Source organism: Cheilinus undulatus, linkage group 14 (assembly GCF_018320785.1).
Source record: "Cheilinus undulatus linkage group 14, ASM1832078v1, whole genome shotgun sequence".
NCBI lineage: Eukaryota > Metazoa > Chordata > Actinopteri > Labriformes > Labridae > Cheilinus > Cheilinus undulatus.
The window spans coordinates 45,663,334-45,689,917 of NC_054878.1; the positions used below are offsets into that span (position 1 = coordinate 45,663,334).

Sequence of the window (26,584 nt, forward strand, 5' to 3'; positions counted from 1 at the left end):
TATTCAACTTCAGATGCATCAAGAACGGAACAAGCTACAAACAAACGTTTTTTTTTCCCATGATGAAATAGAGAGATTCTTCTTTCATTTGAGTTATTTGGTGTTTTCAGAATCATAGTACAAAATATTCTGTGGGTCTAACTTTCGACTGCTTCACCTCAAACGGGACAATATTATTATTTTTCCACCCTCTACTAAAGAGTACAAAGTGACAACATTACCTCAGATAAACTAGGCAAGCATATTTAACTAACTTTATTAGCTTCGTATCAGTACAGTGATAGACGATCACGTTTTGTTAAATGAGTTCGGACTCCACCTTCAGTAACATTTCTAGTTTGTGGGGTTGCTGAAATCCTTATTCCACCAACTAATCCCTCTTAAAATGTGGGAATTATATTAAATAAAATTATCCATGACTGAAGTTGTCAGCTCTTCAGTTTGGTAAATGTCAAGTTTTGAATTAATGATGAATTAATATTGAAAGAATTACATCCCAAATACATTAAAACAGTGAACAGCATGTTTAAAACACTGTTGTTAAAGACATATATTTAACTTTGTTACGTAATTAGTACCACGAACAAAGCAACAGGCACTGAGTATTACAGAAAATATTATTTAAACATTCAGCTCATTTAACTTTATTGAGTTAAGAAAAAATGAAGCAGTATTTATTGCTGCAAATATTTATTTCAGAACAACCACTGTTGACGCTAAATCACTTCAGTAATCCCTTGGAAGAATCGTGTTTGGCTATTATTGCTGCTGTACGGGAAGTTCCAACCACATTTATAGCAGTAGACCCCAGGAATAATGTAGTATTCAACTTATTTACTTACTTACAGCTTACAAAACAGACAATGTGAACATGTGATTTCAAAAATATAACAATATTTACAAATTTACAACTGACTCCTCGAGGTTTGCTGACTTGTTGTGAATGCGTTCTTGCATTGTTCAATGAACCAGGCATCAAAGTTCACTTTTGAAACCAGAGCCATTTATTCTGATAGATATAGAAGCATGCTAGCTCTCCCACAGCCACACTTCCAGTAATATGCTCTAAAAAATAGACTATACACAGGGTTCAACAGGCAACTCTGCAGGGCCCCAACCAGTGAAAGTGCCAGAGGAAACCCATACGAATGCATGGCTGACAGAAGGGAAATGTTACACATTATGCAAATCGTTATAGTCAGTGATGGCTGAAAGAATCATCCATCCACAGCACTGGGACAAGACTGGCGTTATTTGCAAAATTACTCATTTGGTTTGAGTCTTTACAATGGATAAATGCTCTGTCTAACCCATGAGGTACCTCTAGGGCAGGCCCGTATGAAGCAGTCTTTATACTGGACTATGTTTCACTTTCAAAACAACTCAAGAAAAGAAAGTGACAGAGAAACCCACATGTGAGGGTTTACTTTGTTTGACAACATTCCTCGTCTGGACTGTTCAGATCAGTTCAGACTGTAACCTTTAGGAGGAGAGGCAAAACATCATCAAGAACCTCAATCAAGTCCAGATGCTCCCTTTAGGACTGAATTTTGTAATCGATGTGGGAAAGTGAGACTGGAGTCTCTGAAAATGAGCCGCTCTATTTTCATAATCAAAAGGAGCAAAAATGAGTTGTGCTCTTTAGGCAAAGGCTCGCCCTGCTACAGCTCACATAGAGAAACAGAGGAGTCCAGTCCAAACCAGAACCTAAACCCAGGGTAGAGGGGCTCAGTGAATGTGGCGTTGAAGGTGTAGAGGTGGATCAGTGTGCCAGAGGAGACCGTGTAGAAGGACAGCGTGCCAGCAGGACAGTCCACGTACACCGCCACTCTGTTTGTAGACGACGTGGACAAAGGGATCACCGTTTCTCTGAGGTTGTGACAAACAGAGAAATGTTCGTTGGAGCAGTGCAGATTCCACGACTGATCGCTCCCTCCGAACCAGCAGTCAGCACTGAATCCTTTCCTCCTGATTCCCTGGTACGACACCGCGATGTGAACTTTTCCCTCCCACTCCACCTCCCAGTAACAGCGACCAGTCAGACCGTTGGTACACAGCAGCTGGCAGTAGTCAAATCTATCCGGATGATCAGGATACGGCTGCTCCTCTCTCACTGATGTCACTTTCTTCTTGTTGGGAGACAGCCTGAGCTTCCTGTTTGCTGTGTTTGGGTCAAATGTGAGATCACGGCCGTCTGATGGACAGGAAAGACAGAACATGGCATTACTGCTATATGTATTCACCAGGGAGGTCCTAATTTATCAGCAACCAGTCACTGTTGGCCAGTTTTCATCAGAAATACATGCACAGCAAATCAGAATTAATGCCTCGAGTTACTTTTTCAGCATGGATCAGTGGTTTATTCTGTTGCACTGATCATCAACTGGAGGCCTGGGGGCCACATCAGGCCCCCCAAAGCTTCCTGTCCGGCCCCATTAAATTCAGAAAAGGAGGAAAAGAAGATTTTAAGAGTATCCTTTTGCTTTAAATATCTGCAGCTGTTAAATTCATCCCAATTAACATTAAAATAGTTTCAGAATGACTAACCATTTGATCTGTTTTTACAGAAATTAACTGTCATAATTAGTCGTTATTTAAAAGATGGTGAAGGTTGGCAGAAGTGTTGCAAAAATTGGCAGTAAAAAGTTGTGAAAAGAGGTTAAAATGTGTCACAAAAATGGTAAAGGAGGAAAAAAAGGGGCAAAAGGTATCAAAATTGGTTACAAATGGAAAACATAGTGCAAGAAAGTAAAGAAAAGGGGTTAAAAGTGGCAAAAATTGATAATAGAGTGGCATAAAGGGAATAAAACATGCAGAAAAAGTGGTTTAAAGGGGGTTCAATCTTAAAAAATTGGGATAATGAAGCAAAAGTATCAACAATGGGTTAAAAGTGGGAAAATGGTTTTAAAGTTGCAAAAATTGTTGAAAAAAATGTAATAAAAGGGGTTAAAAAGTGGCAAAAATAGAAGAAAAGTGGCAAAAATGGATAAAAGAGTGGCACAAAGGGGATAAAACATGAAGGGAATGTGGTTTAAAAGGGGTTAAAATCATGCAAAAATTGTGTGAAAACGGCAAAAAGTATCAAAAGGGGTTAAAAGTGTCAAAATGGGTTAATATTGGTGCTAAATGACAATCAGGGAGGGCCCATTCTCTGTGATTTTCAGGGGTCTGGCCAATCCCGTTGTCAGGCCTGCTGCATTCTGGATAACAGGGATAGATCTCACTGGTAATGACTGAAAATGTCCTGCAGTTTAAAGGAAAATACAAATACTACTGCAATGATATTTCAATCAGACCAAAACGTTTATTTAATTTTTGTGTATTTGAAAATCCGGCCCCCAGAGTTTCTGTTGAGACTAAATCTGGCCCTTTTGCAAATATACTTGATGACCCCTGTTCTATTGTGTCTCCATGAATAATGATTATTGAGGATAAAAAATTATTTAAATAATTTTGATGGACACATTTATGTTTTTAATTTCAAAAACATCTTCCTCATCTACTTGCACTACCCTACATAACGGATCTGCCACTACCAATATGGCATCAGCGTACACCCCAGCTAGTCAGTGTGGCATCAATTATGTCTATGCATGTAACTTTTTTCTTTCTTTCTTTCTTTCGTTCTAAATAAAATGTAAAAAAATGATGAGACACTCACATTTCCTTAGACCTGGTTTCAGCCACTGCTGTCCTCTTGGGTCCACCCTGCATGAAGAAACAGATGTTTTATTGAACATTATAAATTGGGCATTAGAATTTCATGATAATGCAGTTCTTAGCCATTTTTAGGGTGAACATAGTGTAGAGCAGTGTTTCTCAACCATTTTTCCTTGGAGCCCCCCCTACATGTACCTAAGAAAAGCAGCCCTCCCCAGGACCCAATAGAGAAGAAAAAGTAACACACTGCTGTCAAAAATCAACATAGATTTGAATATTTTCTCTGATAAACTCCTAAAAAAGGCCTATGCATGCTTTTCTTATCAAAGGAGCTTTGTATAAACTACTTAATAACTGCTTTATCACAATTTTGGTCAATATTTTTAAATCTAATTTTGTCAGCCTCAGACAAAGCCTGCAGCCCAGCTACAATCTTTGCCCCTATATCTATCTGGGAGGCCCCCCTAGGGCCCACAAGCCTTACTTTGGGAATCACTATCCTTGGGTGTTATTCTGATCCAGCCTTACAGCTAACAGAGCCTTCAACAATAAAAGGTTATTCATCTCCTGGTTGAACTCAAAGGGCATGGCCACTGATTTCTCAAAGCGTTACATAAAATCAGTGGGCAAGCTCCATTTTACTGTCCATACTTCAGAGAGTCCAGTCTCCAGTTTGGATTCTCCAGTCCAGCGTGCAGCTCCTCCACTCCTGACTCTCCTGGATGATTGTAGCTCAGGTCCAGCTCCCTCAGATGGGAAGGGTTGGATTTCAGAGCTGTTATCAGAGCAGCACAGCCTTTTTCTGTGATCAGACATCCTGACAGCCTGTGAAGACAACGAGAATAAGGGTCAGTCCCATTTCTACCCCTTCCCCTTTGTCTACCCCATGCCCTAGCCCCTCCAAACAGAGTGGTGAGGCTATGTGAGCGGGGATGTAGCCATGGCCCTCAGCCCTAACCCTCCATTCAAAACAGAACTGGGATACCCCTTCACCTGACGTGAACGCACAAAATCAAGGGGAAGGGCTAAGATAAGGGCTAAGGGGTAGAAATGGAACTGACCCTAAGGAAGTAAGAAAAGTCTACATTGGTTAACATTTCAGTGATTTTGATGTGCTAGACACCAGAGATATGCAGCCATTGCAGGTAGCTGACCTCATTTAACACCTAACACCTAGTCGAATTAAGGTTGTTTATTTAAATTTGTATATGGCTACATGAGATTTTGAGTTTTTTGAGTGGGAGTTGGAGGAATTTTTAAATCAGATATACTAGTAAGTTTAAAAATCCAGGCTTTAACTAAACGACGCTCAGTTCTTACTCTGTACCAGGACTCCTAAGCCAGTATTACTCAACCGGACTCAACCAAAGAGCCAAACTGTTAGAAAGTGCCTTTTCAAGAGCCACAATCTAAGTGGTGAAAGCTGGCAAAAATGGGTAAAAGTGCCAATAAAAATAAGTTAAAGGTGGCAAATATGGGTAAAAGTGCCAATAAAAATAAGTTAAAGGTGGCAAATATGGGTAAAAATGGCACTGAAAATATGCTAAAGTTGGGAAAGATTGGCAAAAAGTGGGATTGAAGTGACAAAAGAGGGAAAGGGGCATAAGTGGGTATAAAGTGGCAAAAATGGTTGAGAAGTGACAAAGAAATCAGATACATGTGGTAAAAATGATCAAAAGTGGGAAAAACATGGCAAAAATCAGTGAAAAATGACTAAAACAGGCAAAAAAAGTAAAAAAAAAAGGTGGGAAAATGGGAAAAATGGTTAAAATGCATGGAACTGTAGCATTTAATGGCAAAAGGCAGCTTAAATGATGCAGAATTAGGGAAAAAATGCAAACAAGAGCAAACAATTGCACAAAGCAGAATAAAAGAGGCAAAAACTAGTGAAAAAGGGCATAAATGGGATAAAAGTGACAAAAATAAGTGAAAAGTGACTCAAACAGGCAAAAAGCATTAAAAAAGGTGGGTAAACTGGTAAAATGTGGCCAAAGTGGGCTTAAAGCAGCAAAAATGGATCACAAGTGGCAAAAAAATGGAAAAATGGAGATAAATTTTCCAATAAGGGCAATGGAAATATACTGACATACATTATTGGTTGAATATCAAAGCCAGCTGTTGAATTCTGGGAAACAAACTGATTAATGTGAGTTGCCATAGAAACTGCTGAAGTTAAAGTTTACCTTTTTTATGTTTTTTTTAGGCTAAATCATCGGCCTAGGAACCTCCTTAATCAACACCAATATTGAGCTTCATTTAGGGAAGTATGCAAAATGACATCTTGTGACTAAATAGCTGTTTTCTCACCCCAGAGTTTCCAGTGTACAATGTGTACTTCCCAGTCCAGCAGAAAGCAGCTTCACACCCAAATCCTGAAGGTCATTGTTACTCAGGTCCAGCTCTCTCAGATTAGAGGACTGCAAACTCAGAACTGAGGCCAGGGTTTCACATCTTCTCCACGACAAGTTACAGTCACCAAGGCTAAGGACAAAATAAGGCACTTTAACACCAGTGGTAACAACACATAGTTTCAAGAAACATCTGCACCAAGGTCTGTCCCTACAATGGAGGAACACGGGCTGGCAGTGTGGACTGATGCTGTGCCAAACTAATGCTGGCCTGTAGCAGATTATCTTGGTAAAGGGTTGGGGATTATCCAACTAAAGCGTTGTTCTTTGTTTCTGCATATTCTACTACTAAAACTTTGTCATGAAAGTTAAAAAACAAGTGGTCTTAAAAACTAGGGCTGGGAAATTAATCGCAAATTAGATTACATCGCTTTATGGCCTGCTGCAATTTACAAATCGCACAAGTTACAATGCTTCTTTAACTTGAAATGTGTCAAAATTCCAGTTTCATAAATCTAATTTTTAAATTTTTTTTCAAATTTGGTTTACAAAAATCCTCCTTTTCATGTTGTATTGTTTTCCTTAATCAAAATGACTGACATAAAAATGATAATGGCCTTCAACAAAGCAAAGACATCAAATTAACAATAAAAGCAAAAATAATTAGCTTATTGTATCTAAAACTGATGAAGCTTGGTGCTAGTTCATAAAGGCATACCCCAAGTTGTGATCAGCTGATAGCCAGCTTCACCTCCTCCACCCCAGCCGCCTCCTTTATAGCATAAAGCTTGTTGCACCAGTGTTAATTTCGTCGGCTAAAACTACGACTAAAAATGTTCGTTGACAGCCTTTTTTTTCATGACAAAAACTGGACTAAAGGTCTTTATACACTGGGTCTGTTATTTTCGGATGTGTTTTTTCTGATCCGTAATCCAAAAACACGTCACGCACTCAGACCTTGCACACTGGATCAGATGCATGTTCATTTGCCTTCACTGCGAAAATTCGTAGAATGTCAGAAATTGTTTCGTACTGCAAGCCTGTGTCTGTCACTTCTTTAAAATCCTGCTGGATCCATCCTGACAGAGAGCTTCACACAGCACCTGCTCATGCCTCATAGCACTGAGACAAGTTGGAGAGATGGAGAGTAACTTTTTAATTCAGCCTCTGTTATGACCTGTGAGTAGGCTACAAACTTCTGCCTTCATCTGTTATATTTCCATGTCTGATATCCACATAATACACTGGCAAACTAGGGGGAGGGGCTGGGCGGGGGTGAGCGAGCAAAAGAGAATTAAGCAACAGGCGCTGATCTGAATCATCAGTCACCTGTTATATTTCCATGGTTGATATCCACATAATAAATAAGCAAACTTTGGTGTTAAAGTGAGGTTTGGTGCGAGAGAGAGAGAGGTCTGTCCAGGGTGAGCAAGCGAGGGGGCACTGTTTTGAATCATCAATCACCCCTTTAAATGACTTGGACTGATGGGAAATTTTGCACAAAATCGAGCCTGTTCCGAAAAAATATGGCCGACGAAAATTTCGGCTTCAGTGTGCAAACATCATTATAACAACATGAGCTCGATTTTATTTATTAATGTGCGAAAAATTCGGATGAAACAATTGGACCCTGTGTGCAATGGCCTCAAGACTAACAAAAACAGATCTGTGACTAAAACTGACAAAAACTAAGTTTAGTTTTCATCAAGATGATTAAAACTAGACTAAAATATAATGTAGTTTTAGTTGGATATTCAAAATCTGTGATTATCCAGTGTGGCTAAATCTGTCAAAAACAATGCCCCCTTAGCCATTCTGACTCTCAGCTGTAGAAAGCAGGGACCCCAGGTTTGTCAGAGTGTACACACTTCCATGATTTGGTACCAGATTTAGGCGAGAAAATAAATAAGTGGACTAAAAGTAAAGACTAAAATGTGAGGACTTTTATGGACTAAAACTAGACTAAAATGTTTTGAGTTTTCGTCGACTAAAACTAGACTAAAACTATAAAGGATAGAAATGACTAAAATGTAATGGATTAATTACTTCTGAATAATTGTTTTCAAAACACATATTCATAAATGCATCTATCTGTATGGGGGTTTCTAGCCATGAGTGTCCTGCAAAGTCAAAGCAGCTGCTTGACTTTTTAGAGCAGAGCCTTCTCTGCTGAGTAAAACTCTAGTAGATCCATTTTGCAATAAAATAGTCAAATGTATGATGAGTGTTCTTGGCTGAATGAAGGCTGTAGGCTTGAATTTGTAAAAAAAATATATAAGATAATGAACCTAAGAATAATTGCAAATTAAATGGTAATTGCAATTTTGGGTAAAAAACAATTGCAATTCGATTATTTTTGCACATCGTTCAGCCCTATTAACCCTTTAAGCACCAAAGTCACAAAATTACGACAAGCAACATTGCTGAATTAAACGGGCTGTAGCTGCAAATATGGTGCCTAATGTTGTTACTACTTTACATCAGGAGATGGCGGACATGAGGAACTTCAATCCCAGCAGCATTTGTGGGCGTTTTCCTATTCAAAGTTTTGGAGCGAGAGAGTTTGAAGACACACCCCTGGTCGAGGAGACGAGGAAGTGGTAGAAGTGGTTGCAGTCGGTGTGTAAAAGAGAAAAAGGGAGCGAATTTTAGCGGGAATACTCACAATTTTGGTAGGAATAAAAAAATATTCATCCATCTGACAATAACATTCAGTGGTCCGGTGAGACCAAGATGTCGGAGCCACAGTGACTCCATGTGCCATGAGAGTCCACAAGCAGCACGTACCGATGCTTTTCCTCACGGTGGCCGGGGTGGGGACGTGGTGGGGGTTACAGGGGTGATCAAAACACGAATATTGACGGAGGTAGCTGGAATAGAAAAAACCCCTCGGAGGTAGGGGCAGACGTGGTAGAAGCAGTGGCGGTGGAGGCCACCCAGTGACGTCAGAATATGCAAATTAGTTGAGTGAATTTACTCCCACCACAAACTTTGGGTCAAACTGAAGAGTTTTCTCATTTACAGTATGCCTTTATCTCTAAACACTTTCAAGCTACAGCCTTTTGAAATCTTGATATCACAACTGAATATTTTCTTGAAGAAACTGTGGCACCCAAAGGATTATTAACAAACTATACATAAAGTCAAACACTGGGGTGGCTCACATATGCAGGTCAGTACAAGATGCTGGACTTACTGGGCCTCACTGGAGGCTTTCACCACTGGAAGCATCCTCAGAAGAGCCTCCTCTGATGCAGAGTATTTCTTCAGGTCAAACACTTCCAGATCTTTCTCCGATGACAGTAAGATGAAGACCAGAGCTGACCACTGAGAAGGCGACAGTTTATCCATGGAGAGACCCTCCGATCCAAGGTACTGTTGGATCTCCTCCACCAGAGAATGATCCTTCAGTTCATTCAGACAGTGGAACAGATTGATGGTTCTCTCTGGAGATGGACTATCTCTGATCATCTTCTTGACGTACTGAACTGTTTTGTCCTTGGTTTGTTTCATCTCGAAGCTGCTTCCTGATTGCGTCAGCAGGCCTTGGAGGAGAAAATGACTGGACTCCAGGGAGAGACCCAAGAGGAAGCGGAGGAACAAGTCCAGGTGACCATTTGGACTCTGGACAGCTTTATCCACAGAACTCTGGTAGAGATGTATCAGATTGTGCTTTTTTCTGAATATTTTACTCCACCATGATGTTTGTTCATTTGCCATCAGGTTGACTCCAGAGTTGGTGAAGGTCTGATGGACATGAAGAGCAGCCAGGAACTCCTGAACGCTCAGATGGACAAAGGAGAACACCTTGTCCTGGTACAGTCCTCTCTCCTCTCTGAAGATCTGTGTGAACACTCCTGAGTACACCGAGGCTGCTCTGATATCGATGCCACACTCTGTCAGGTCTGATTCATAGAAGATCAGGTTTCCTTTCTGAAGGTGCTCAAAAGCCAGTTTTCCCAGGGACTCTATCATCATCCTGCTCTTTGGATTCCAGGTCGGATCGGTCACTCCTCCGCCATGATACTTGATGTTCTCCAGCTTTGAGTGAACCACCAGGAAATGTATGTACATTTCAGTCAGGGTCTTTGGCAGTTTTCTCCTATCTTTGGTTTTGAACGCATCCTTGAAAACGGTTGCAGTGATCCAGCAGAAGACCGGGATGTGGCACATGATGCGGAGACTTCGTGATTTCTTAATGTGGGACATGATTTTACCAGCCAGGTTGTCGTCTTTGAATCTCTTTCTGAAGTACTCCCCCTTTTGTGGCCCCGTAAACCCTCGGACTTCTGTTACCATGTCAAGGCAGTCGTAAGGAATCTGATTGGCTGCTGCAGGTCGTGTGGTTATCCAGAGGCGAGCAGATGGAAGCAGGTGTCCACTGATGAGGTTTGTCAGCAGCACATCCACTGAGGTGGACTCTTTCACATCAGTCAGGATCTGGTTGTTGTGGAAGTCCAGAGGAAGTCGGCACTCATCCAGACCGTCAAAGATGAACAAAACCTGGAAGTCTTCAAACCTGCAGAGTCCTGCTTCTTTGGTTTCAGTGAAGAAGTGATGAACAAGCTCCACCAAGCTGAACTTTTTCTCTTTCAGCACATTCAGCTCTCTGAAAGTGAATGGGAATGTGAACTGGATGTCCTGGTTGGCTTTGCCTTCAGCCCAGTCCAGAGTGAACTTCTGTGTTAAGACTGTTTTCCCGATGCCAGCCACGCCCTTTGTCATCACTGTTCTGATTGGTTCATGTCTTCCTAGCAAGGGTTTAAAGATGTTGTCTGGTTTGATGGTTGTTTCTGGTCTGCGTGGTTTCCAGGATGCCATTTCGATCTGTCTGACCTCGTGTTCATCGTTGACCTCTCCAGTCCCCCCCTCGGTGATGTAGAGCTCTGTGTAGATCTGATTCAGGAGGGTTGGGTTTCCTGCTTTGGCGATCCCCTCAAACAAGCATTGAAATTTATCCCTGAGAGTAGACTTCAGTTTATTCTGGCAGAGCGTTGCTTGGTTTTCTGAAGAAAAAAAAGAATAAGTAGAAGTTTAGATGTGTAAAAAAGCGTCACCCATGACTTTTTCCCTGCGGCTCCAAGTTTGTAAAATTCTCTTACTGCTCTGCAGACAGTCAGCCAGCTTCTCCTGCTTCATTCCCTTTAAGAAGTGCAGTGTGATCTTCAGAAAGGCTTCTCGATTGGTTCTCTGCTCTGAATCATTGCCACCCATCTCACCCTCGGCTTCACTTTGACCCTCGAAGCATTCTTGGTCATTTGTGGTCAGAACCTTCTGATATCTCTTCAACTCGTTCTTCACAAAAGTGGTGATGTTGTTCTCAAGGAGCTGGAATAGAGGGACATTAGATCACATTTATCTTTCTCATGTGTTTCTTGCCTTACTATAGTACGAAAAAACAACAGGAACTCAAATGTTCAAGTACAAGAAGAAAGAGTTTTGAAGACTGGTATTAATTTAGTGGGCACTAATTACCCAGTAATTTTAATAAGTGATAATTATCTGGTAATTTTTCAACAATAAGGCAGTCATAAGTTAGTAATAAGTCAGCATTTTACAGTAATAACTCGTTAAAAATAAGAAAGTATTAACTTACTAATAATGTAAAAGTTATCACGTAATTCCTTGTAATATCGCAGCAGTTTCCTGGTAATCAGCTGGCATTTTACCCTAACCCCCAACCCAAACACAAACGCTCATAATATTGAAATACACTATATTGCCAAAAGTATTCGCTCAACTGCCTTGACTTGCATATCAACTTAAGTGACAACTTATTAGTTCAAAATATCAGAACACGATATTAAAAATAGAAAAACAATGTTTTTAAAGAGCAAACATATGAGGAGAAAGTTGAAATCATAAGTTTGAAAGGTAAAAAAATGAGATCAAATTTGAAATCATGACTTTAAAAGTCAAAATATGACTTAAAATTTTAAATTGTGAGTCCAAAACTTAGAAGCTGAAAATGTCAAACTATGAGCTAGAATTCAAAATCTTAAAAAATTAAAAAAGTGACCTAAATTCAGAATTGGGAGTTTAAAAGGTCAAGTATAATATAACAAGTAAAACATAGTCATTTAAAATGTCAAAATATGAGAAAAAATTGAAATCATGAGTTTAAAAGTCAAAATATGACTTAAAATTTTAAATTGTGAGTCTGATAAGTCAAAATATGGGATTAAAAAGCCAAAAATTAGGAGTTGAAAATGTCTAGATATGAGCTAGAATTCAAAATCATGACTTAAAAAGTTAAAAATATGACTTAAATTCAGGACTGGGAGTGTAAAAGGTTAAAAATATGATATAAAAAGTAAAAAATAGTCATTCAAAATGTCAAAAATGAGAAACAAATCAAAATCGTGTTTTTAAAAGTCAAAATATGGGAATAAAAAGCCGAGGTAAGGAGTTGAAAAGGTCAAAATATGACTTAAAATTTAAAATTGGGAATCTAAATAAAATGTGACATATAAAGTCCAAATTATGAGTTGAAAAGGTCAAAGCATGAAATGAAAAGTCAAAATCACAAGTTTGAGTCGTAATCTTGAGATGCAAAATTGAAAATATGAAATAAAACACAAATTAATTTCTTTCCCCACGTTCTTGACTTTTTATGAAATCTCTCTCACTCTTTACTTTTTCAGATTTTTATGGTTTAACAAGGATATTTTAAATAATTAGGTTGAAGTTTACATTTTAATACTGGAGGAAGTCTGCAAACCTCAGACTGGTGGACCAGTTAGAATACAAATATGATATAAACTTGTGGGCCGGATATAATCGTTCCACGGGCCGGATTTGGCGCCCGGGCCTTGGGTTTGACACCTGTGATCCATAGGGTTTAATATGATGTGGGTCCACCCTTTGCAGCTGTAACAGCTTCAACTCTTCTGGGAAGGCTTTCCACAAGGTTTAGGAGTGTGTTTATGGGAATTTTTCACCATTCTTCCAGAACCACCAAACCCAGACTGGTCCATCAGATTGCCAGACGGAGAAGCACGATTCGTCACTCTAGCATCTCCACTGCTCTAGAGGCCAGTGGCGGCGTGCTTTACACCACTGCATCAGACGCTTTGCATTGCACTTGGTGATGTATGGCTTGGATGCAGCTACTCGGCCATGGAAACCCATTCCATGAAGCTCTCTACCACTGTTCTTGAGCTAATGTGAAGACCACATGAAGTTTGGAGGTCTGTAGCCATTGACTCTGCAGAAAGTTGGTGACCTCTGCGCACTATGTGCCTCAGCATCCACTGACCCCGCTCTGTCATTTTACGTGGCCTACCACTTGGTGGCTGAGTTGTTGTGGTTCCCAATGGCTTCCACTTTGTTATAATACCACCGACAGTTGACTGTGGAATATTTAGGAGTACCACGCTGGAATTCACTGAGCTCCTGAGAGCAGTCTGCATGCCTAGGTGCTTGATTTTATACACCTATGGACATGGAAGTGACTGGAACGCCTGATTTCAATGGTTTGGATGGATGAGTGAATACTTTTGGAATTATAGTGTATTTCTTTTAAATAATAGACAACTTTCTATACAAGTTTTTTGATAGTTCCAAGGTAATTTCTTTATTTTTGGCCCACTACATTAAAGTGAGTCCTTCCTGAAAAATTTTCAAGAAATTTTTAGGGATAGGATTTGGGGTTAGGGGTAAGGGTAATTTCCAGAGAATTGCCACGATATTACAAGGAATTATTGATAATAGTACATTACCAGGTAAATGTTTCCTTAAAGGGGGCAAATTATGCAAAAATTATTTTTCTAACAAAAATATGTGCCCCTGGCCTGTCCACAAACCCCTCAAGTACCAGAAAAATCCATTCCCTCTCCCCTCTCTTTCTCCACCTTTCAGAAAATGTGTGCTGAAACAAGCCGTTCGTAGGTTTTCCCCCCATGATGTCATGTGGGGAGTTAGCCCCGCCCCCAGGTTCGGTTGGCTCTCCCCACATGGAAGACAGCTCATCAGGAGTGCCACATCGCCTTCCTGAGAGGGGTGTGACCAGAGGCGGAGTCAGCCAGATCATTAACATTTAAAGCCACAGACACAGAAACAGTTCGTTCTGAGGGGCTGAAACAGAGGGGTTTTTAGACATGCAGAAATCCAATACTGGAGTGTTTTTTAGCAACAAACTTCACAGGCATGTTTTGGGACCTCTGAGACTGATATAAACTTGTCTTAAAAAGGTAAAATATTTCCCCTTTAATATTACCACATTTCTGAGTTATTACATGGTAAAACTTATTATGACATAACCACACCTTTTCTCGAGAAAATACACGATAATTACTACTTATTATGATAAAATGACTCGGTAATTTGGGCCCACTAAAATAAAGTGTTGCTGAGTTGCTCTCCCCTTTTGATCAGACAAAAGGAGAGCAGCTTGAAGCATTAAAGCTAGAGGTAGATGAGAATTTGAAGCAAACTATCCCAAGAGCCTGGCATAGAGCAGTGGAATTTCTGATTCCTAAGGAGAGGGAGTCCTCTGATATAAGCAAGTTTCGTACCATTCGACCCCTGAATGTGAAGGGGAAGTGATTCTTTTAGTAACATGGCTCAGAGGATAGCTAGATATTAGGGCTGTCAAAATTGCATTAATACGGATGAATCTTTGACTATGATTAATCTGATTAAAAATTTTAATGCAATTAACCCATCTACAGCGCAGAATGACTCCAAATCCCTGAAAAGTCTCTGGCAATGCATTTCAGGCAGTTTGTCCAAGTAGGGTTACCGTCAAGAATGCCGCCGCGCATGCACAAATGGGCCGTTGATCTAGTAGCGACAACCAACTCGATATGGAAGACGCTAAACAGCACGTTGGCCCTCTCGATGGGAAATTTGAGTACAAAAAACCCAAGATGGAACAGTCGACTGGCATAAAGGATTCTGCACATTCTGCAGGAAGGAGTTTTCTTTTCACTGAAGCACTTCCAGCTTAAAATACCACATTAATGCGAAGCATACTTTCGTTGGAGATTGAGTCTGTTTGTTTATGCAAAATGAAACGCGATTAATATAGATTAATAATGAATGATATTTAATCATGATTAATCAAAATTAATCCACAGCAACCCTGTGATTAATCTGATTAGAAATTTTAATTGTTTGACAGCACTACTAGATATATAAAAAGGAACAGGTTAATAGACACCCCAGTGCAGAAAAGCGGTACCCCAGCGTTTGCTGAGTACATTGAAGACACACATTGGGTAGAGGATGCCTCCATGTTGGCATGGTAGGTAGTGAAAGCCAGCATGGAGAGAGCGGCTCTTCCCTTTAGTGTTTAATTTCTAATTTTCACTTGTCACCAGAAACTTTGCTCGTACATCAACTCACCAAAAATATGTAGTCCAGTTCTGTTTTATGTCGTTGGACAGATTGATCATTGCCCATCTTTGTTTTCTTCTGCAAAACTCTGTGAAGAATGAAGCTTTAAAAGTTTTATCAGCATGTAAACAAAGGCAATAAGTAATACACATGCTTAACAGTTGTTAGTAAAATAGCAAGGACGACCTTTCGAAGCCTAACTGTTGATCATTTAACTACTAGACTGGTCATCGACAAACGCACCTGGGAACAAGAGAGCCCTGTGTTTGCTGTTTAGTGCAGAAACAAGGGGTTAAAAAAGGATTTTAGTGGATTTTACCATTAAAGTCAAGTTTGATCTCCAACCTATCTCAAGCACTCGTATAGGCGTCTGCTACTCTAGATTATAGCCGAGGTTTTTGTAGTAGTTACGACAAATCCAAGTGGTCCTGTGAGTGAGCCATGAAAAAATTATCAGGTCCAATCTAAACAAATTCAGTGTCACAAAATGACTTTTATGTAACAGATGCTGTCTTTTAAGATGAGCTTGTAGTTCAAAGGCTCCATCTCTTTTTCTTCGAGTCCCTTTTTGTTTTGCCTAAGGGTAGGGGGTTCATTTTCTTCAAAGAGATGATAGGCAGTGGTCATCCTGTCCTTCAAACAGCCAAACAGACAATCTTCACCAGTGGCAGCCATTGTTTATCAGCTTGCAGTTCAGCTAAACCACACCCATAGTTATTGCTTCATTCTCCTCAAACAATGCAGACTGGTCCTTTAATTTTTCAGACTTGACAGGAGTTTCAGATTGGAGCTTTGCAAGATGGATCTGCCTGAGGACATACATGGAATCTAGCTAATCCATGAGCTTTGCAAGGTGAACCCTAGGTGTTGGCTCCTGCCCCTGTGTAGTAAAGGGCAGGAGGTCGGATCATGGGAATGACACTGGTATTGCATCTAACTGGGTCAGAAGGGTTCGGACACCTTTAAAGACAACGAAACCAACAATGGACTGGCCACTCTTTGTGGACATACAGCTGGATTCAGGTCCTGGTTCAGGAAGATCTTGTCTGTTCTCGTGTTTATGACTTTAAAATAACACAAGCAGACTGATTTTGACAGTATAGCATTACCCTATTCCTGCAGCACCATTGGTTGTAAAGTGACATGTCCAAACGATGCCACAAAGGGTTTGGGTCCTGAAGTTATTTCAAACACAAACACAAACTCTTTGTTGCCCCATTCCATACTAGTCCCCTCCTGTAAGGGCACCCCAAGGATCATAGAATGGCATTGGTTTTGGGCCTTACCTGGGATCATCATATTGATGGCCCTCTTGGAAGCTGATGGCACGCTCATTAGACCAGTTTCTACTGATAGGCGCACAGTTTGGTTCAAGTCCAGGTTCAGGACAGTCGGGTCTGCTCTGCTCTTCAGGGCTTCAAAAACAACAGAGATCATTTCATTAACAATTTAATTATGCAAGAATGTGACTCCTAAAGGATCAACAAGGTAAGGAAACCTTTTTGGTTATGAAGGCCTTTGATGTGTTACTCACCCCCAAGAATATTGGCACAAATATCCCAGGCTTAAACCCATGCTCCTTGTATCAACAGTCTGAAGTGTCATTAACCAAAGGGCATTCAGAACCTAGGGGTAGGATCATGGGAATGGGACTGGTATTAGGCATCAACCTGGGTTGGCAGAGGGCTGAGTCTGACTATAAAAAAGGAAGAACCAATGCACTAGCCTCTCTTGATAGACCTGGGTTCAGGTCCACATTCAGGAAGGTCTGGTGTGTTCGGTTCCTCCTGGCCTCAAAATAAAAGTTTACTTCAACAGTTTACATTGCAGTAGAGTTATTCTTTGCCTCATATAGAGAAATTGAATAAAGGTTAAAAAAGAAGAACACATTCTGAAGGGTCCCCTATCCACCCAGGCACTTAAAAATTTCCGTAGGGTCAATGGTGTGAAGTCGGGATTTGACTTTACTCTAATTTTAGGTGTAGTATATCGTATCCTGGCCTTAGAGGCATGAAGACTGGGCTTGAAACTATTTCCTTGGTTATCAGCCCATAACCATCCCAGCTACTCTTCTGTTGTCCCATCAAGGGCACTCCAAAGCTAGGGTAAGGATCTAGGGAATTGGAATTGGGATTTGGTCTTACCCTTGGTCAGTGGGGTGTTGTTCTTCTTTAAAGACAATGAAACGACTGATAGACTGGTCACTCTTGATGGATATGCAGCTGGGTCCAGGTCCACGTTCAGGAATATCTGGTACGTTGAGTTCCTCTTGGCTTCTAAACAAAAGTTGATTTCAATGTTGGTTTTCAGTGCAGTGCAATCATTCTTTGTCTCATATATGAACCTTGAAAATCACAAGAATTTAGGTGGTGTCCCATTGGTGAAGATTTCAACCACTCCCATGTAAAACCTTCTGAAGGGCCAACTTATGGTCAATGCACCAGAAAATGGCTGTAATGGTTTGAAGTTGGATTTCAACCTTATCCTGTTGGAGGTGCAGTTGACTGTATAGTAGCCCTGTATGACAGAGGCACTAGGATTGGGTTTGAATCTATTTCCTTGGTTGTTGACCTATAACCCTTGCAGCTACTCCTCTGTTGGGTCACATCAAGGGGACTTTAAAACTAGCATCAGGATCTATGGAATAGAAATGCCCTTCTTTAGACTTGCTAGCATGTTGACTTGAAATGTAACTCATGAAATACAAAGTAAATTCTTTGTTGGGGGCTTCATGGTGTGAAGGTCTTGGTGGTTCTTTTTGTTACCCAATCAATGGCACTTAAAAAAGCAGAAAATAGGAACAAGGCAGTGGAGTTGGTATTCCTTAGTCTGGGGGGAATCTTTGACTCAGTCGGTGGTTGCCCCACAGAATAAAGCTCTTGGGAACTGATAAAGACTCATGTACTCCTCCATCATCTTGCATGTAAGCTGGACAAGCAATGCTTTATTAGCTAAAACATGAGAAATTTAAGGGGTAGTGGGGAAATCTTTCCATCCATAATCCACACCACTCATCCCATTTGAGGCTGTGTGGGGTTGAGCCTATCCCAGCTGTCATTGGACAAGAGGCAGGATACACCCTGGACTGGTCTCCAGAATAGCGTAAAGTTCCAGGAAATGGAATCAAGGTTTGGTTTTACCCTAGATCAGCAGAGTGCTGCCCTTCTTTAAAGACAAGGAAGCGACTGATGGACTGGTCGCTCTTCATAGACAGGCAGCTGGGTCCAGGTCCTGGTTTGTGGCAGTGCGGTCTGTTCTGGTCCTCGTGGCTTCACAATAAAACCAGCAGAGCTCAATTTCAGTATCTTCACAGAACAAACAAAACTCATGAATCCAACTGTACAGTATAGTAGCCGGTCTGAACATGGAAACACAGGTTTTAAGTCAGGGGTGTCAAACCCAATCACAGCAGGGGCCGGATTCTGAGTTTGGGTCTAACCTGAGGGCCTAACAGGGTCAAGATTTAACCATTGACTGGCAACCTAAATGATTTTAAGATTAAAAGGTCAAAATGATAACTTAAAAACTCAAAATCTGAGATAAAAAGTCAAACCTATGAGTTTTAAAGGTAAAAACGTGATATTTAGAGTCAAAATAATGTTTTTAAAAGGCAAAATATGAGATAGAATACTGAAACCATGATTTTTTTTAGTCAAAATATGATATAAAATTCAAAATCACGAGTTTTGAAGGTAAAAAATGAGCTAAAAGTCAAAGTTAGGAATTGAAATGGTCAGTAAAACTGAGATAAAAATTTAAAATCATGATACTTAACAATCAAAATGTGGGATAAATATCAAAATCGTGAGTTTAAAATGTCAAAATATGAGATTAAATTTCAAATTTATGAGTTTTTAAAGTCAAAATATGAAACTATGTTGAAAATCATGAGTTTTAAAGGTTAAAACATGAGATAAGAGTCAAAGTTAGGAGTTGTTAAAGGTCAAAACATGAGATAAAAGTAAAAATCATGACTTGAAAAGGTCAAACTAGATGTCAAAAATGAGATATGAGATAAGAGTCAAAGTTAGGAGTTGTTAAAGGTCAAAACATGAGATAAAAGTAAAAATCATGACTTGAAAAGGTCAAACTAGGATTGAATGTAAAATTATGAATGTAACAGGTAAAAATACAACATAAAAAATCAAAGTTATGAGATGTAAGGGTTAAAATATAAAATAAAAAGTCAAAACCATAACTTATATATAGAAAACACAAATTTCTCCGACGTTTCTGACATTTTATCAAATTATTTTTACTGTTTACTTTTTCTCATTTTTATGACTCAAGGATGTTATAAATCATCAAGGTTAAGTTTGCATTTTTATACTGGAGGAAATCTACAGACCTCATACTGGTAGGCCAGTTCTAATGAAAATATATGAAATGGTGTGCCGGGTATAACTGCACCACAGGCCGGATTTGGCACCTGGGCCTTGAGTTTGACATCCCTGCTCTAAGTCTTACAGTCATTTCAAGGAAATCCAAACCCCTTCATTTTCATTATGCACCTCCCACAAGGGCATTCAGACAAGAACAGAATCAAGGGAATGGCACTGGGTGGTTTGGGCCTTACCGATCGTCAGAGTGCTGCCCATCTTTGAGGTCAATGAAACGCTGAATGGACATGTCACTCTTGATGGAAAGACAGCTTGGTTCACATCCAGGTTCAGGACTCTTGAGTCTGTTCTGCTCTCCAGTACTTCAAAAAGCAACAGAAATCATTTTAATTAACATTCCTATACAACAACATTAGCACTGATGGGAGAGACATTACAGTTATTCCTCGTTTTTGTCTTAACACTCTAGGAATGTAGGAATCTGGTTGCTGTCAACATGTGAAAACACTGAGATCTACATGTGACTGAATTTTGGATTTAGACTGTTAGAAAGTTTTTCACCTCTTACTTGGCTGGATTTAACGTGGGCGGAGCAAATATGTGGACTGGTGATGTCACCGGCCTGTCATAAAACAAACCTAAATACAGATTTAGTAGTACTTGACTTGTTTCCTAGGTAAGAACCAACCCTCTAGACCCATTTTGATCATTTCTGCCACTTTTTCCCAATTTGGCCACTCTTAAAGCCACTTTCCTGCCAATTATTTCCCCTGTGTACCACTCTTTAAACCCTTTTTCACTGCTTTGCCAGGCTATTTTTGCTATTTTTTTTGCCACTTTTAACACATTTTTGATACTTTTTGCCCCTTTTTGCCTCTCTAACCCCATTCTTGCCATTATTTTACCCATATTTACCCCTTTCCTTTCATGTTTCATCACTGTTTGTCACTCTTTTATCCATTCATTGCCACTTTTTAATCCCTTTTTTTTTATTACTTTTTATCCACCATTTTTGCTTTTAAGCCATTTTTTTTTAAATTTGCCCATTTTTTCCTATTTTACTATTTTAACCTCTTTTCACAACTTTTTCTGCCAATTTGTGTCCCTTTGTGCCACTCTCTAACCCTTTTTCACCACTTTATCTGCAACATTTCCACCAGTCTTAACCCATTTTTTAAAAATCTATCTTTAAAATATTTACTAATAATGGCTAAGGAGTAAATTTTTGTAAAACAAAACAAAACTGATAAAATGTTCTGAAACTATTTCAATATTAATCATTTTTGGTGGATTTAACAACTGCAGAGATTTAAAACCAAAAGATACTCTTAAAACCACATTTTCTTTTCCTCCTTTTCTGAATTTAATGATTTTCTGGGGGCCGAATAGGAAGCCTTGGGGGGCCTGATGTGGCCCTCGGGCCGCCAGTTGATGATCAGCGCTCTAGACTCTAACCCCTCCTCATCTGATAGATGACACTTAGAGGTCTTCCGGGCTAAGTATTTGCAGCGTACAGATCCATTTAAAATTAAGTTCTGCAGCCCCCCCACTTCCTGACCCTCAATGGACGTTCAGGATCACGTGATTGCAAACACCTTATGAAAGGCCTGCTCAGTGGCCCACCAAGATGGTGTCATAAAAACTAAAGATGTCAATCCACGGCTGTTGTATCTCTAATCTGAAGGACCAATCACCAGTCAAAAACCAGGCTGAGGCATTAGGGCGTTACCCTGGTATGGTAGAGGTCTGACCATCTTTGAAGTCAATGAAAGGGTCCATGGACACACAGCTGGGAGCTGGTCCAGGTTTATCACGGTCTGGTCCATGTTCCTGTAAACTTCAAGGCAACACAAAGTGGTTTAATGATAAATCCTGATGAAGGACTCTGAATGCTGGAGAAGAGGTCATGGACAGCTGGAGATGTTCATCTTACCTCTGAGCTTTGCTCCGGTTGTCACGATCCCCACACAGGGGGGGTTTATGGGAAAGGGCCCCCTCCTCTTGGCCCTCACTCTGGTTCATGGTACGGCCCAGATCTTCACACACAAAAAACATGCTTATTTCCTTTTTTCATCGTGCATAATAGTTTCTCAGAACTCTTCATCCAAATGTAGTGTTGCTTTTGATATTAAAGTTTAACATTCTGCTAAAAGTATTAAGAATCTTTAATTGTAGGCTGACACATATAAAATCTAATGTAAAAGGCCTACTTTTAATTCTTTATTTTTCCATTCAAACAGTTGATTGTCATAAATGTGGACACTACACTCTTATAAAATGCTTTGATATGCTCTGACATTAAGTGCAGCGACCACACAGGTGGTGTAATGTATGGAGTCATTATTGTTGCAAAACTCAAAGTGCATGTTAATGTTTAGATTTTTCTAGGCTCAGATTACTCTTCAAACTGAACTAAACCCTGCATTTGTGATCTAAACTTCCTCACAGGGTTTAGATGTTCTGTTTGTGCTCAGGATGAAACTGTGGAGGTCCTCTGGGCACGTCCTACAGGGAGAAACCTGTGAGTTTTTGGAGAGTTTCTGCTTGAATTTCTTTGCAGGATGTCAGAATATCCTCCCAGAGCTGCTGTTTTGATGTGAACTGCCTCCCACCCTCATAGATCTTTAGCTTGAGGATGCTCCAGAGGTTCTCAACAGGGTTGAGGTCAGGGGAGGATGGGGGCCACACCATGAGTTTCTCTCCTTTTATGCCCATAGCAGCCAATGACACAGAGGGATTCTTTGCAGCATGAGATGGTGCATTGTCATGCATGAAGATCGTTTTGCTACAGAAGGCACTGTTCTTATTTTTGTACCATGAAAGAAAGTGGTCAGTCAGAAACTCTGCATACTTTGTTGAGGTCATTTTCACACCTTCTGGTCTGGGAGCACCTTAAATCCCTCAGGAAGAACTGGAAAGTGTTGCAGGGGAGAGGGACGTGCTCATAACCTGCTGCCACCGTGAGCCGACCCTAGATAAGCAGAAAAAGATGGATGGATTTTCTGCATTTTCTTAAACAAATCTACATCTGGAACCCCACATTTGGCTTTTTATGTTCTTATTTTTGACAAAATAGTTCCAGTTATAAACGTTACACCATATCCCTACCCATCTTTGTTATGCAACTTGAAAAAAAACCCCAATACATCCAAAAGTTTCTGACCCTTTTAGATTGCAGAAGTTGAAATGACTGATCTTCAGCTGAGTGTTTTCTGATTTTAGAATGATGGGGACATGTTAAGAGCAATTAGATATTTTTAAAAAATGGCTCTTTTTTCTCAATTAGTGGGTCAGGACCTAAAGTGGGTAAAAAAAAAGCCATTTTCACTGGATCACAGATGTGTGCCTGGAAAAATATGTAGCAAAAATCCTGTATTGTGCTTTTATTTTGAATGAAATGTCTCAGTCTCTTTGTTTCATCACAAATTCTCATCCATTTCAAGTCCAAGCTGCCCCATTTTTTAGTAATCAGAATCAGAATGAGCTGTATTGGCCGAGTAGATTTATCCAACACTGAATATGACTCTAGTTAGCGTTGCTCTCAGTGTAAAGGGATTAAACATCAAATAGAACAAATGAACAAAACTGAAAAAGTATGGCAAATTAAGATTTAAATATGTGTAAGCTCTTGTAGGTATTTCTCCCTGTTTATACGAGTCTGTGCATTAATAGATGTGCAAGATGTGCAAAGGGTGCACAGGAAGTAGATCAGTTAGCGTAAAACTGCATTTAAAGTGGGCATTTTACCACGGAGAGCCTTCTTACTGCGTTTGAGTTACAGTGAATAGATTATTATTGCAGCATTTGAGTTTGACAAATAGATTTAATTTAAAGCAGCAAATAAAAAGCAAAATTTCTGTGGTTAATTGTGATTGATTTAGGGTGCCTGTATGTCCTGATTTACCTGGGACAGTCCAGTTTTCAAGCTTCCTGTCCTTTAACCAGACAAAAATCAATAAATCACAAATACGCACTAATTTTGAACAACCTCTGCCCCGATTTTAGCCAATGGAAACATGGAAATACCAAAACATTGCAACATGCATCGTTACTGCACCTCTGTATTCAAGACAGCTGCTATTTAACCAACAGAAAACAGAATTAAAATACTAATGTCAAAGCTCACTCCTGATTTGTCCATACATATGTCAATCAATCTCAACGTACCAAGTGATAAAATTTTAAACCATCACTTTCTTCACACATAAACAAGCTCCTTGTCTCCAAGGCTTTGCTGCCTCCGGGGAACTTCCTCCACAAAAATGTTTGAAGAGGGAATCTAAGTCAGTGTTTGTGTTGTAAAACCAGTTCTGAGCTTTCACTGCGACTACTGAGATAACAATCAGAGCTGCTGCTTCTCAGAAACGCCACCCACTGAAATATTTGTAATGTTCAACAACAGCATGTGAACTTTCGCATATTTAGCTTATGTGCAAGGACATACAGAGGCCCGTAGAAGACATGCACCCAAACAAACGAAATTTTGCTAAAGCACAGATTAAACAGAAAGATGTTCTCACCTTACCACATACAGTGTGGTGTGGAGAATCACAGCTAGTGCAGACGCCAGAATGGTAAACTTTAATAACTGCTCCACAGGATTAACTAGGGGGTCAGTGTATTTTCTGGCAGATCCATTTCCTGGTTGAAGCCAGACTCAAAAAATGGGAGAAACTCTCATTATTCTGTTTTTTTTTTTCATTTTTGACCGAAGATGGAAAAAATGGAAAAAGGAGCCATTATTCCATTTTTTTTCATTTTTAACCAAAAATGGAAGAAAAGGAAATGGATAAATGGCTTGTTTTTCCTTTTTTGACCAAAATATATATAAAAATAAAATAAAATAATTAAATGAAAAAAAAAGGAAAAAAAAGGAAAAACAAACCGTTTTTTCCATTTTTTCCATTTTTGACCAAAAATGGAAATTTTGGTCACAAAAACGGAAAAACAAACATTTTAAAAAGGGGTCCAATTGTTGTTTTTTTCAATTCCATTATTTTGTTTTCTTCATTTAATGGAATTATGGAGTAAAAGGAAATCATGTGACCACTGGGAAAGGTGAGCATTTCAAAGTAAAAGTCACCATGTCAAAACGAGCCATCCATTGAATTTTACAGTATAATAATAGGCAAAGATGCTCTTTATACAATGTATGATAAATAATGTAAATTGTTAATGTACTGGCAATTTAATGGATTGTAATGTTATTACCTTTTGTAAAATCTTTTATTCTTATTTCATATATATATGTATGTATGTATGTATATATGTATGTATGTATGTATGTATGTATCTGTGTGTGTAGATATGTTTATATACAGAGCTTAACAAATGTATTAGACCACCTGTCATATTTGTCTCAGAGACCATCCAACATCATGAAGTGCTTTAATGCGGACTCTTTCATTTTCAGTGAGCTCTCCACGTTTTACCATCTTGAACAGGAATGAGGAATTTCAAACTGAATTCACCCAAATTTCAGCCGGCTCACTGGGCTTCTCTGAGAAGTCAGAAATGAATCAAGCATAACATTCAACCACTAAAACTCATTTCTCTCTTCAGAAATGACAGTAAATAACTATAATTTTACATATTCATCAAAAAATGATAATGTGTTTTACTATTTTTTTTTTTTTCAGTTTTTTTGTAAATCAGTAAATTTGAAAATTCGTGGATAACAATAATAATTACATTTTAGCATTAAAAATATCATTTTGTTAAAGAGCTTCTACATATTGGTGTATTAACCATTGCAGAAACATGAAAAATGATTTTGGTAATTACCAATACTGTTAATTTAGGGCAGCTGTGGCATAAACCTTACTTTGGGTGGGGGTCTAATAAATTTGTTAAGCACTGTGTATATATATATATATATATATATATATATATATATATATATATATATATATATATATGTAAATAAATATATATATGTATGTATATACACACACACATACATACATACATACATACAAAATTCCATTAAATGACGAAAACAAAATAATGGATTTGAGTCAAACAAAAATTGGACCCTGTTTTTTAAAATGCAGTTATTCATTTTTCAGTTTTTGTGACCAAAATGGAAAAACGAGTCGTTTTTCCGTTTTTTCCCATTTGTGGTCAAAAATGAAAAATTGAAAAACAGCTCATTTGGGTGTAAGGTGCATAAAGTTAGCGGTGAAGGAATACATTATACCAGGAGGGTCAAACTTAATCACAGCAGGGGCTAAATCCTAAACTTGGGTCTAACCTGAGAGTCAAACAAGGTCAACATTTAACCATAAACTGTCCACCTCATTTTCACCAGAAAAGAATTATGGAATATAAAGTTAGCACAGATGATAAATCATTTTGAGATTAAAAAAATCAAAATGATAAAGTCTAAAGGCTCAAAATCTGAGATTAAAAGTCAGATTTATTAGTTCAAAAGGTGAAAACATGAAATTTAAAGGCAGAATATTAGATAAAAGTCAAAGTTAGAAGTTAAAAAGGTCAAACAGGAGATTAAAATTGAAATCATGAGTTTTAAAGGTCAAACCACAAGATAAAATTCAAAGTTGAAAAGGTCAATCTTAAATCTCAAAGGTCAGTATATGGGGTTAATTTAAAGTTTAGTGTTTAAGAAACAACATGATAAAATTCAAAAGCATGAGCTTAAAAATGTCAAATTGAAATACTGAATGTTAAAAGTCAAAATATGAGATAAAAATCAAAGTTTAAAAGGCCAAAATATAACATAAAAATCTGAGATTAAAAGTTCAAAATATGACATAAAAATCAAAGTTGGATCATGAGCATCAAGCAATAAAATATAACTCAAAATTTAAAATAGTAAATTTTAAGGGTCAAAATGTGATAAACAGTCAAAACTATGAATTGAAAAAGTCAAAACAT

The 26,584-nt window shown here is 39.0% G+C and overlaps 1 protein-coding gene across 1 annotated transcript; it reads right to left on the bottom strand.

Moving 5' to 3' along the window:
- Positions 1-1,661: 1,661 nt before the first annotated feature.
- Positions 1,662-21,709, bottom strand: LOC121521190 (protein NLRC3-like). The gene is made up of 12 exons (XM_041804947.1): positions 21,621-21,709; positions 21,417-21,524; positions 19,924-20,049; positions 18,488-18,616; positions 16,634-16,762; positions 15,357-15,435; positions 11,111-11,336; positions 9,205-11,014; positions 5,968-6,141; positions 4,312-4,485; positions 3,662-3,708; positions 1,662-2,194 (listed from the first exon to the last, which is right to left on the bottom strand). Exons 1-12 carry the CDS (start codon positions 21,707-21,709, stop codon positions 1,662-1,664), a joined length of 3,624 nt encoding a protein of 1,207 aa, XP_041660881.1.
- Between the last annotated feature and the right edge of the window lie 4,875 nt (positions 21,710-26,584).